The 13,403-nt window shown below is 39.7% G+C and overlaps 1 protein-coding gene across 2 annotated transcripts in view; it reads right to left on the reverse strand.

Moving 5' to 3' along the window:
* Positions 1 to 13,403, reverse strand: part of SNX1 (sorting nexin 1) — a 33,119-nt gene that overhangs the window by 11,467 nt on the left and 8,249 nt on the right. For both annotated transcript variants that reach the window (XM_033108240.1, XM_033108239.1), the window contains exons 2-5: positions 8,164 to 8,272; positions 4,262 to 4,389; positions 3,655 to 3,721; positions 88 to 131 (exon numbers count right to left, since the gene is read on the reverse strand). In XM_033108240.1, coding sequence (XP_032964131.1) covers positions 88 to 131; positions 3,655 to 3,721; positions 4,262 to 4,389; positions 8,164 to 8,272 — 348 coding nt within the window. The remainder of the gene's footprint in view (positions 1 to 87; positions 132 to 3,654; positions 3,722 to 4,261; positions 4,390 to 8,163; positions 8,273 to 13,403) is intronic.

Genomic DNA, 13,403 nt, shown 5'->3' on the forward strand with positions numbered 1-13,403 from the left:
AATACCCAGAAATAATCTGAATGATGACCTTCTTCGTAGAAGCACCCAAGCCCGTTAAGGTTCATCAGCAAGGTCACACGGGCTCACCTGTGTTGTGACTTTGTAGGCTACGTAGGCGTTCATACCGTCCCCTGTGGGAGAATAACAAAGCAGGAAAGGATTGAGCATTCTGTTCACCAAAGCAGTGCTCACCTTGTTCACATGTAGCCAGGAATCATAAGCCTCAGGAGCCCTGTACAAGTTGGGATACTTGTTTCATCACCAAACTTTAGACACTACCCTACAATTCAATTCTGACTTTGCCTCATGGCCTCTGGTGCTTATCATGCCCCATGGATGCTGGCTGGGCCCCAATTTGAGTTAGACAAGAGAGTCCGTCCTCTGTTCTAAAGCCAGCTCCATTCATGCCCTTCACAAAGCAGCACTGGATGCTGACAATCCATCAGTTGTTACCATGCCAATATTTGAGCTGTTTGCACACATCTGTCTAAAACCACACAATTCTCTTGCTGTATAAAGCAGGAGGAGGAGAAGGAAGCAAATGATGTAAAAGGAAACAAGTAGTTCTACCCTAAGCTAGCTCTGGGCTTGGTTTGCTCTTTTAGAAATACTGTCACGGCCCCTCCATCAGTGCTGGGGGACACTGACCTCTGTCATCTAGCATGTTCACCCAGAGCAAAGGGCCTGGCCGGAAGAGACTTCGGCTGCCTGATGTCACACAAATCTATTTTTCCTGGAGGGATTGTTTTTCTGAAACAGCCTTTGACTGTTCAGTAATTTGGGATTCAAGCAATTGTTTTTCTCTGTATCAGTGTCCTGACCTAGGCCACTTAGGGGCATAAAGACACCACTGACTCTCTGAGCACTGAAAAGACACACACTACACTCTAGACAGATACAGCTTCAGGGCTGGACTCTGGTGTTTGGGGTTCGTTTTGTTCCTTTTCTCCCCACCCCTTGATTCTTCCTTACACCAAACAGGAAACCTAGGTCAACAATTACTACTTGCTTAAACTTCTGAACTGGTGGTGGGATGAGGGCCCAGGGGAAGAAGGTGCAGTACTGTCATAAGCAGGCTCATATACTGCAATTTGGTTTCCGTGAGATGGCTGGGAAAGCACACAAAGAAGCTGGAGATTATACAGGAATAGAGGGCTTGCCTTCTCTGCCTCTCCAGTCTGTACCAAAAGAGTATGTGTAAAATGAAAATCATAGACTAAGCTTTAGAAATTATTTTATACTGATTAGTAGTGTTTGTTCTCTTCTAACCAACTTACACCGCATTGCCTAATGCTACGAAGGATGCTTACCATTGATAAAAGGAAAAAGTAATCTAAATTTACTTTAAGGAAAAGTACTCAAAATTTCATTCTCAGTTGAATAGTCATGGTTAGATGTCCAGAAGGTCAACCCCATAATCTAGCGCCTGCAATTAAGGAACGTGTAAGTGCACATGTACATACAACAGTAGCAAAGCAGGGTCTTCAGACACTTCGCCTGCATATCAGCTGCTTTTACTGAGGACATGTGTGAGAACAGAGAACTACTTGCACGTACATACACAGCTCATAAGATACAGAAATGGGCTAGTAATACAGCACTTTTAAATTCAGGTTAATTTCTAAATAATTTCAGAAAGTTGAAGAGGGCATTCAGAAAGTTGAAGAGGGCATATGCAAATTACCAAGACTAAAAAGCATATCCTGGTAGAAGTAGGATTCTAATTTATTTAGATGTGTGTGGAAATGAGAAGCACATGTTGATAAATAGCCCACCCAAACAGGTGTTCTTAAAAAGATCAGGCCTTGGGGCAGCCAGTTAGCGCAGGTGGTTAGAGCGCCGTGCTCTTAACAAGGTTGCTGGTTCGATCCCCACATGGGCCACTGTGAGCTGGGCCCTCCACAACTAGACTGAAACCACTGCTTGACTTGGAGCTGATGGGTCCTGGAAAAACACACTTAAAATAAGTGAAAGATTAAAAAAAAAAAAAATCAGATCTTGAATATGAAAATGTTTTAAGAGGCTGGTTTCTTGGCATCAACATGACTAAGAATCTAGACTACAGTGCAAGGGGAAGAAGGCTTATCACCAAAAGTGATCTGTGTTTAAATAAATCTGGTCCATGTGGTGTTTAAATTACTGTTATGGGTTGAACTGTGTCCTAGTTGAGCTGTGTCCTCCTAAGAAAGTTATGTTGCAAGTCTAAGCCCCAGTACCTCAGAATGTGACCTTATTAGGAAACAGGTTTTTACAGATGTAACCAAGTCCTAATTCAGTGTGACTGGTGTCCTTATAAAAAAGGGAAATTTGGACACAGAGAGACACACATAAAAGAAAAATGATGTGAAAACACCCAGGGAGAATGCCATGTGACAATAAAGGCAAAAAGCGGAGTAATGTATTTACTAGCCAAGGAAAGTGTGAGGCTACCAAAAGGGAACAGGCACAGAATGGTCCTCCCCAAGTGCCTGCACAGGGGGCATGGCCCTGCTGGCACTACGGCCTCGGACTTTTGACCTCCGGTAGGAACTCTGAGGGAATATATTTGGTTGTTTTAAGCCACCCTATCTGTGGTACTTGGTTACAGAAGCCCTAGGAAACTGATATATAGGATATTCATAAACATTAGAGAAGCAAGAGAATCCTAAACATGTAATTCCAAGTTCTAGTCCAGGCTCTACCAGGGACCACACTGTGACCTGACCGGAAAGCTGTATTTCACTTACTGGTCCTCAATTTCCTCTGTTGTTGGATGAGGGAATCGTATAAGATGCTCATAAATATCCTACCAGTACAACAGTATAGGAAAAGTAAAACTCGACATTTTAACAACAAAGCATTTGGGCATAAAGTCTAACTAAATTAGACTTCAGAAATTCCTGTTCCTAGTTCAGAAGAGACAAAAGACGGGAAATTTTCTTTTTCCTTTTACCATATAACCACCATCCTCATTTAGGAGCACAGGGCTCTGTACAGCCTTTACTGTCACGGGCTGTGTCTGAAACAAGGACAGCTGAGACCTGTTGCTCTCTGCTTACCAACAGCTTTCACAAGCCTGGGACACGGAAAGGCTAGCCGAGAAATTCAAGTCCTGGCCAAAGTTAAGTATTGTGCTTTTTGAATATCTAATGTCAATCTGACCAAGATTCCACCTGGGTCTTTTAGTCTTTACCTATGAAAGAGAGATGCAGACTGTCCCACTTCAGTAGGTATCAAGACTATATAAGAAACGGTACGTAACAAGAATTCTAAACTTCCTGAGGGAAAAATAAATTCGGTATCCCCAAATTATAGAACATGTGGGGTTTTCTGTTTTGTTTTTGTATTTAAATGGAATTTATGATCTGAAAAGGGAATAAAATGGTCTCATCAACTCTGTGAGAGAAGGCAATGTTTGGGTTTTTAAAAAGGGATTATAATAGTACTTGATATCTCTGAGTTTTCTGCCTAAAGCCAAGAAAAGTCTAAATAAAGTACTGGTTGACTGTTGATTCTGGCCTTAGAAGCACAGTAAGCAGTATAATTCTACAGGAAAGATAATGATGAAGTATTTACATTGGCTAGTTCAGCTCTGGAGGTAACCATCTGGAAATTAGCTAACTATGCTTTCCACAGCCACATCCTAACAGCAGAAGGGGTCCCAAGTACACTTACCTATCTTCTCTGGATCAGTTATACCAACTGTCAGATCAAATTGGTCTTCCTGTTCTTCTTCCTCTAGCTTTTAAAGAGAAGACAATCATGAGAGTTGATATAGAAAGAAACAATTTTACTCTGTCTTAATCTTATATCAATATAACATCAAGATATATTCTTCTATGTATCAGTGTTCAGCTCTATCCATTCCCAACATTGCTAATGAACCAACTTCCACCATTTTAAGTTGAAGTCTGTTTAAAGGTCTTTTGTTGTATCTATTCTCGTAAAACCTTATTTTGGTAATAATGAATAATTATTAGGCTTTGTAAGACCTGCCTCTGTCAGGCTAAGGAGGGAATGAATAGAGACTACACTCTTGAATATGGGAGAATCAGACACTAAATATCATTAGTGACCATGGAAAGCCTTTGTGCTATCCTCAGGGTAACAGTTACTCTGCACAAGAAAGAGTCCTTTATTGGATTCTGGCTGTCCGTTAACTGTAAAGGTCTTCTCCAAAAGTCAGAAATATTTTCTCAAGGTTCATACTCAAGTGAACTTTTGACTGGTAGCACAGTCCTAAAAATCCAAAATAAATAAGACCAATAGCACAGACTCTCACCTCCTCATAGGTTGGCTGGGGCTTAGAAGAATTTGTGGCTTCCTGTGGAGGAAGAGATATGAGCGTTTTGGCTGGCACCTTCTTCTGATTATTCTGTGTGCTGTCCAGGGATAACTCCACTGTGGCATCTAAAAATAGTTGATTATTTTATAATGAAGGTCAAAAATGTGTCTTTGATGGCTCAACTTCAGTTCTCTAGGCTAAGAGACAAGAACAACAGCAACCACTCTCAATACTTAGAGGTTCTCCGACTAAGAGAACAAGAATCAAGAAATTTTTACATGGATAAAAGGGGAGGGCAGTAAGGGTGGTATTCTCCTAGCACAAGCTTTGTACAGCAACCGCTCTCATTTCTAAATACAACTACTTGGCTACTCTCTCCTATATAGAATTTAGGCAAGAACCAGTTATCAAGCAAAAAGACTACACAGCCAAAGGAAATGTACCAATTTATTTTAGTCTAAGGAGTATTCATTTAAAACCTTATATGAATTCTATTTGTTCTAGTTATAATTATTGTAAAAGAAGTTTGGTTATCTGTTTTATAAGCCAATATGATAGAAGAGGCAGGTATACTGAGAGTATAAAGAGACATCAAAGGAAGGGTCAGAAAGACTGCAAACTAGAAAAAAAGATATGTGTAATACCTGAAAATCTTTCTCATCAAAATTACTTTAAAAAAAATTAGTGCTTAAGAGCTCCCTTTATCTATCTAGGAAAATCTCAGTTGAGCAGAACAATTCATTCCCTAAGTATTCTAGAGGGGGTACTTTCAAAAGAGCGTTATGTACCATTTTTAGGCATTAAAATTTTTTAGGCAAATAAAAAGAATGTACTTTCAATTCAAAGCAGTGGAACTAAAAGTTCAAAACCTAAACAGCTCAGCTTTTTCTTTTCTTTTTAATAAAGGAAAACAAATAACCATTTAGGTTTGGCCTGATCGGTAGGTATTCAATTTTAGCCTCAGGGAAATCAAAGAGAGAGGTTTCTTTCTCTTTTCTAGACTTTCATTTGGAGCTAAAATGAAACCCTGAGATGGGGGTCTACAGGGCATAACCAAGTCCTAGATCAATGTTCTGATCATTAAGTGTGAATCGTATCTACAAACTAGTTGCCACACCGTTAGAATGCGTTTCCTATCAGGAAAAAGGGAGAGGTGGTAATGTAATCTGCCTCTGGTGTGGGAGTCCAAAACAGAAAAAGTATACATAACAAACATCTCGGGATGATAGGATTCTTTGAAGCAAGCAACCAGCTGCAGTATGTTTATGATATTCCCATCATGAAGTCCCCACATAAATAATTAAGTTAATAAATATGTTTGGAAGTGAAACACAAGGTGCTTCTCATTTAAAACCTTTGACTTATTAGAGTGCTACTAAAAGCCTTTTGAAGAGCTGTGCATTTTCTATTGAAATTCATGTGACAAAGATGCTAAAACTTACATTAAAAACTTTTTTTTTCTCTGTACTCTTGATAAGAGTAATGGAAAAGCCCGTGGGCTCCACCACCACTAAACTAATCATGTGGAAAATAAAATCAAAGCCTTTAAATTTCCAGTCAGTATATAAAATATCGGAGAAGCTAAGAGTGCTAAAGTAAACATCTCATTGTAAGCATTACTTTCTGTAGATATCTTATGTTCCTTTCTTAGTGAGGCAGGTATTGGCTGCTTAGGAAAACAGTAGGGGAATGAAGTTAATCAGAACCCTCATTAGTAATAAGTATAAGCCTCTAATAAAGTTCTACATATTCATGCATATAAAACCCAACCACGGAAATGACTCAAGTCACACTAAGATTTCAGGTCCCCTTATAAGGAAAGATCACAAACATTAAGTCCCAAAGATAGAAAAACCTTTTCAACCTGCCATATTAACTAAAGATAACTCATTATTTGCATTTCTCCTCCAGAAACTTTATCCAAAAAATAATCACTCCCAGAATGAACAGTGTGTACTTTAAGTTCAGAGATGAAAGGAACTGGAAAATCTTCTAAATCTTTATAGACCTTCTAATTTCTTCCCTTTCATGTCTTCTAAATTTCCTACCAGAGTTCTAATGTGAATCTTCCCAAGCTCTTACCCTCCACCCGCCCTTTCATCCCTTCCTTTCCTCACCCTTCACTCCTTTGAGGATCTCATTCACAGGGCAGTTTTAACCTCTAAGAAGATCCCCTATCTCCAGTTCTTCCGTCTTTCCCCACATAGAGCACCACAGTTCAAATCACCTCCTGGGCATTGCCACTTGCATTTAAATTATCTAAAACCCAAACTCACTCTTCTCCCAAAGCCAGTTTCTTCTTCAGAATGTAGGCCTCAAAATGTTACCGTTGTCTTCTTAATCCTTGGACTTGAGACTTATTTTAACTCTGTTTTCAATCCCCATTTTTGGACACTCATTACATCTAATCACTAATACCTGGATTTGTTGATTTCTCTTTTGAAAAGTTTTCACCTTCCCCTTCCTTCATCACCTTACTTTCGGTCTTTGCCATTTCATTCTTGAACTAATTTGTGAATGACTTCTGCAGCCTCTAGTCTTTGTCCACTGCAATCTATTTTATAGAATAATTCCTTAGATCAGTTTTCCTAAAACATTACTTTGCCCACATCACTTTCCTTTTTCAAAACTGCCAATGGCTCTTAATTGGCACTAGGATGAAAAAAAAATTTTTTTTAAATAAAAGTTTATTGGGGTGACAATGGTTAGCAAAGTCACACAGGTTTCAGGTATACAATTCTGTACTATATCATCTATATGTCACATTGCGTGTTCATCGCCCAGAGTCAGTTCTCCTTCCATCACCATATATTTGATCCCTTTTACCCTCATCTACCACCCCCCTCCCCGCTTATGATGAAAATTTAAACTAATTAATACTGACATCGGAAATCCTCCTAAACTACATTTCCAGCCCTATCTTCCGTGGTTTCTCTAAGAACCCCGCTCTGGCCCACCAGGTTTACTGACTGTCCCTCATTGCACCTTGTACTTCCTGCCCAACCATTTGTACTCTTTCTCCTTTTTCCGATATAAATCCTGCTTCTTTCAGGGAGCCTTTCAAGGCCACTCTAGACCAGTTTCTCAGTGTGGGCACCACCGATGTTTTGGGCTGATAATTCTTTGTTGGGAGGGGCTGTCCGGTGTACTGCAGGCTGCTGAGTAGCATACGTGGCCTCTACCCACCAGACACTGACAGTTCTCCCAGCTGTGACGACTAAAAACGTCTCCAACCGTTGCCCAGTGTCTTAGGGGGCAGTACAAAAATCACCCCATTGAGAAGTGGGCAGTCCCTCTCAACAAAAAATTATGGGGCACCAAATGTTAACATTGCCAAGACTGATAAACTCTGCTCTACACTTGTGTTTTTCAAACTGCAGATTGTAGCTCATTGGGGAATTGTGAAATCTATTCAATGGGTTGCAAATAAGATTTAAAAAAAAGAGAAACAATAGGAAATTTCAGATTGCATTGAAAGTAGTAAGGGCAAGTCATTTAATAAAACTTGTTTCAGTTTTATCCAAGTATGTATATATTTTGGATTATGACACAAAATGTATTTCTTACCATGAGTCTTGGTCAAAAAGTTTAAAGCCACTGCTTTAGTCTGATCTCAGGTCCCTCTGAGCTCCCATGACTTAGTATTTCTAGCATTCCTCTGGCCACAGTTATATTATTGTTTAAAAGTTTGTCTAACTCACCTTCTCAAATAACTGTATATGTACGTCTTACTCCCTACACTTGTAAGGATCTTGATGGCAGGGACTGCATTTTCCAGGTTTGGGAATCCTCCACAATTGTATTTCACATAGAATTACGTTTCCAATACACACAGAAGGAGGTTACTTTAATACAGCAATTTAGAAGCTCCCTAGTGTAAGTTTTGAGTCCATACTTGCCTGCAAAGAGATCCTGTGGCTCTTGGTCTTGTTCCTCATGGATCCCATTTTCTTTGGAGCCACTGTTGATGGGAAGGGAAGTAATTCTCTTTGGAGACTGGGGCTTACTCTGAAAACAAAGAGATACTCTTGAATAAAACAGTACCATTAAAAACAAACCTGGAAAGTGACTTTGAATGCATCCCTCAGTCGCTCCCACAGGTGTTTAGGGGAAGACAGTTCAATAAGCAGCGAGTCACTATGAGTAAGCGCTGCCCCAGTGATTACAGAGCTCAAATAAATGCATACATTTTAGAGTTAATTTCTAACACCAAAACCCTGCTGAAATGCCCTGCCCCAAAGCACATGATACCGATGTGGGTATGTGTACACGCAGATCATTTTCAAAAGAACCTGCCCAAATGCATTCCTCCTTCTCAGCTCATGACCTTTATTCTTTCAAATGCTGATGGGACACATTCTAGTGACCGGGACTCCACACTGGAGTCCAGATTTTAAGTTCTGATTCTGGTTTAAACTGTTCACTGAAGCCCAGTTGTATGGGTATTACTGACCCCTCTGACAGGCAAAAGAAGGTAGAACACTTTATATGAAATGCTGTTTATAAACATAACTTTCATTCTTAACTTACACACACACGATTTTCAACTACACCCGTGTCAGGCTAGCAGAATAAAAACCAGTCCTGCTTAGACTAGTGGGCACATAGTGAAAACAGTCAGTCCATGGCCTTTATCAAAAGCTCAGTGATCAGCCACCAACAGGGTGGGGAGGAACCCCAACGAGGACCAGAACGAACAAAGCTGGATTGTGCAGATGGACAGAAAGCTGGGAATCTGGCTTCAAAAGCTATGGTGTGGTGTTGCAGGGTTTTGAAGTCAGACCCCAAGGCCAAATCAGTTCAAGACCTGACTTAAGGAAGCTTTTAGGAAACATTTCCCAACAAATCTGAGTGATTTTGTTCCTCAGAAACCAGCATTTTCTGACCCAACAGAACAAGGTGAAATGACAGATCTATTGGGTACTCTGAATATGCCGTGCAAACAATTCCATACAAATATTGGGGCCACCCTCAGGGAAAGAAACTGTTACCAATATTTAATTTTATATTAACAAACACTGCTTCCACTGGAACTTTTCTATGCTAATGAAGTTTAATGAGCACTTAGTTATACATGCTAAAATGTTACACCAATTCTGTTAGTGATTTTTTCTTCTAGGTGCTTCCATAATCTTAAAAAATAACAACAAAATCAATGTAGAGACAGACAATAATAGGGCAAAAACAAAATCCACGTTTCCTTTTGCCTCACACATTGCAGTCACTGCCCTACATACACACTGCCTCCCTACACACTCTGTGCTCTTGTATAGTATAGGGAGCTCATAAAAAGCCATTTGATTTCTTTTCAATTCAGTTCCCAATACCAGTCATCTGTAGATGGAGATACAGGAGAGATTAAAACCCAAGCTACATTAAGGAGATATATATATATATATATATATATATATATATATATATATATATATATATATATATATATTACTAGTAGCTCACTAGAGAGAGACTAAAGCAACAGGAAAGACACAGGTGAGAATTTAGCCATTTTAAAAAAACACTTAGAAGAACCCATTCCTGTGATAAGGAGATGAATAAAGCCAGCTCTGTATTTTTCTGATTTACCATCTAAACTTGCACGTTTTAAGACTTAAGAGCATTTTCTGGTGTAACACTAGAATAGCAGTCTGTCTAACCACGACTAATCAGGAGAGACAGACCCAGATGGAGGGGATACTATAGTGATAACTAGAGCACATTACCCGTCTTTCTTCCTCCACCCAACCACCTTCAAGCCCAAATCCTAATAAGTTGCTTGACTAGAACTGTGATGAAAACAAAGACTTGTGTTTCCTTAGTAGCTAGGTAACAACTACCTGTGAGAACCGAAAACTGTTCCTCAGATGAACTCTCTGGGGCTCCATCCCAAAACCACTCAAGGCTGAGTTCTAAGAAAGTTGAAGATAGACTGATTACTATATTTACTACCCAAATCTTTCCTCTGTAAGTCTTTACAAAATTAATCCTCTATGTAGGTAAAACTTTGTATTCTGTATTCCCCCTCTACCATCTGAGCATTTGTACATGTCATTAAGAGCTGTAGGAAAATTCCACCAGTGACTTAACTCTCCATAGTCATTTCTCTAAGGATGGACATACCAAGTTTCCAGGTTCTTTATCATCACAAGTATTGATGTGCTATCCACCCCTATATGTAAATCCACATCTGATTATTTCCTTGGGATAGATTCTTAAGTAGAATGACTGGACATAAAATTTTCAAAGGCTCTGCTAATCTGCCTTTCAGAAAGACCAGCAGTTTACTCCCCCCATCCCCCAGCAGTATATGAGCGCTGCGCGCACAGCAACATTAAGCATTCTCTCTTTAAAAAAACATCTTTGCCAGGCTGACTGCTGAAAAGACATTGTTTCCACATGTTTATGGCCATAGGAACACCGCTGTGACTTGTCTTGATGTCCTTGCCCATTTTTCTATGCTAAGTTAGCATTTCTTAGTTAGATGTATGCACTTTTCTTACAAAGGTGTTAACCCTCTCTCTGGCATATAGTACAGTGCCCCTCTCCAACTTTATCTCTGTTCACTTTTTATTTTTTACTTTGTCGACGTAAGAAACACCCAAACTTGTAGGGAATTTTTATAAGAGTTTATTTGAGCCAAAACTGACGACAATATGCTGGGGAACATGATCTCAAATGCTCGGGAGAATAACAGTCTGCAGTTTCTTTTGGAATTAAGGAGGGAAAGTAAGGGAGATTACAGGAAGGTGGGAGAAAGCAAGGTGGGGAATGGATTACAGATTAGTCAAGATTCTGTGGTCTTGAGGGTGGTCATGCCTTCCAGGAGTCTTACTCTGGCGTTTCAAAGGTGTTAACCCAGATGCACAAGAACAAAGGACAGGGCTGGCTTAAAACACTTCACTAAATTGGTGATAGGTCTGGGGCGTGATTACCAACCAGTACCTGCTCAGTTAGGAATTTATGATTACAACACCCTTTTTTCTTCCACAACCATACCAAATTTCTTTTATGTTGATTGACTTGGACTGGCATTGGATAAACTAACTTATTTCTTCGGGACTGTTAAAAAACAAAACTCAACCAAGTAAATTTAAAAATCGAATTGGTTTTATCGAACCATTCATGAATCGGGCAGCACCCTACCTCCTAAACAGAAAGGTGCTCTGGGGCACCTGTACAAAATGGCAGGGTTTTAATGGCAGGAGGGTGGGGCAAGGAAGTCATTAGCAAAAGAAAAGAGGATTGTTTAAGGCCAGGTCATCTTCTTTTGGGGGAAGGAAGCAACAGTGATTTTATGAAGCAGATTACCCTCACTAGTGCTACTCAGGAAATTTCAGATTGACTGTTTAAAGGTCACATTTCTGGGAGAGGTTGAATTTGAAATTAAGTTTTGGTGTGCTGTTGCGAGGGCAAATGACTCCATTTGGGGCCTATTATTTCTTTTTTTAACAGACTGAAGAGTATCGAGCACACAGATGGCCTTTGAGGCATAATATTCTCAAATTTTAATTAAAATCAGATTCAAAAGAAGCTGAGCAGAGCTATTTTTAAGGATAAGAAGAACTGGCCCCCTATTGGTGGTATCTGACATTCATATAGGACGGTTAATAGAAAACAAGTCTTCCATGAGACTGTAGAGTCTATAATAAATAATAGCTTACTTATGTGGACAAAAAGAGGGTTCTACAGAAGGTAACCTCACAGGGTGATCTGATCATAAATTCCTAACTGGGCAGGTCATGGTGGGTAGTCACGCTCCAAGCATGTAACTTTTTTAGTAAAAGGTTTATCTTTTTATCTTTGCTGTAAGCAAGCTCCGTCCATTGCTTTTGTGCGTCAAGGTTAACACAATTTGAAATAAGCATAACGACCCTCCAGGGCACATAATCCTATGAACCATCTGGTTATCCAATCCCTACCTTGCTTTCTCCCATCTTCAGGTAATCTTCCAGAAGATTCCCCTCCTTAATAATTTCAAATGCATAAAAGAAACTGCAAAACTGTCATTCTCCGGAGCATTTGCAACCTTAATTCCTGGGGTCAGTTTGGCTCAAATAAACACTTATAAAAAATTCTCCACAGGTTTGGACGTTTCTTATGTCGATACTTGTCATCAAAATAAATACCCACCTGGGCATTATAGCATAACACATTTCATATGCTATGCTTAAAGTTAAAAGGCTAATTTCTAATCAGTATTAAGGTATAATTTATATTAAAAAGCTAATTTTGAATCAACAATCACAATTTGGGGAAGGACTCATTTTGAGGGAAAGGAGGCACACTGATTACACTGAGTGGCAAAATCAATACTAAAAATAAACTTTGCTTTATAATTCATATTTAAAAAAACTTTTAATAATCAATAAGTCACAAAACTATACATCATGTGTTTGAAGGGGGCTAAATTTCTAGGCAACAGATAAAATTATATTCTGATGAAAACAGTATGTTTGTAATGTAGCTAATAAGCTAAAGCCCTGCCTACTCCCCCCTGGCCTCCCACATTTTTAAAAAATAAAGGAAGCATTCTTTCTGTTAGGGACAGGATCCTAGGCTAGGATATCCAACACTTGCTGACTCCCTTTGACTGTTAATTCTAGCAGGTGGTTCCACTGATAAGCCTGTTTGAAAAAAAGTTGAAGTGCTTCTCTTTATAAGAGCACACAGACAGGCCTAAAGCTAATTCTCAGAGAGGAACTAGAAAGATCTGCCAACACGAGAGCACTTGTGTTAAGAGCAAACAGGTATTCCTCACCAATTACCAGCCTCAAACCGTGAGGCCTGGGCTCCTAACGCAACTTTCTTAGCTCAGAGAAGGACAGGGTGGACTTGCTGTCCCCTCAGAGCTGACACACCCATTCAGTTCGGAAAAGTCTTACTGGGATTCCGGGTAACTTCCCTTTAGGTAACCAGTTGTGATTCTTCCTCCTGCCGCTCAAACTGCTCTTTGCTCCACGCAGAACCCTTGCATGATGTTCAAGCAACCTCAAAGAGTAGTACAGGCATTTTAGTGTAATTGGTTTCCTTTGTAATCTTACGTATCTTACACATTCAGACATTATTCTGGGAATAGGTCCAGAAGCGTCACTGGACTGCTAACAGGTCCACAACACAAAAAAAGATAAAGAAACTCTGAGCT

This window comes from Rhinolophus ferrumequinum, chromosome 6 (genome assembly GCF_004115265.2).
Source record: "Rhinolophus ferrumequinum isolate MPI-CBG mRhiFer1 chromosome 6, mRhiFer1_v1.p, whole genome shotgun sequence".
In the NCBI taxonomy this organism is placed as follows: Eukaryota; Metazoa; Chordata; class Mammalia; order Chiroptera; family Rhinolophidae; genus Rhinolophus; species Rhinolophus ferrumequinum.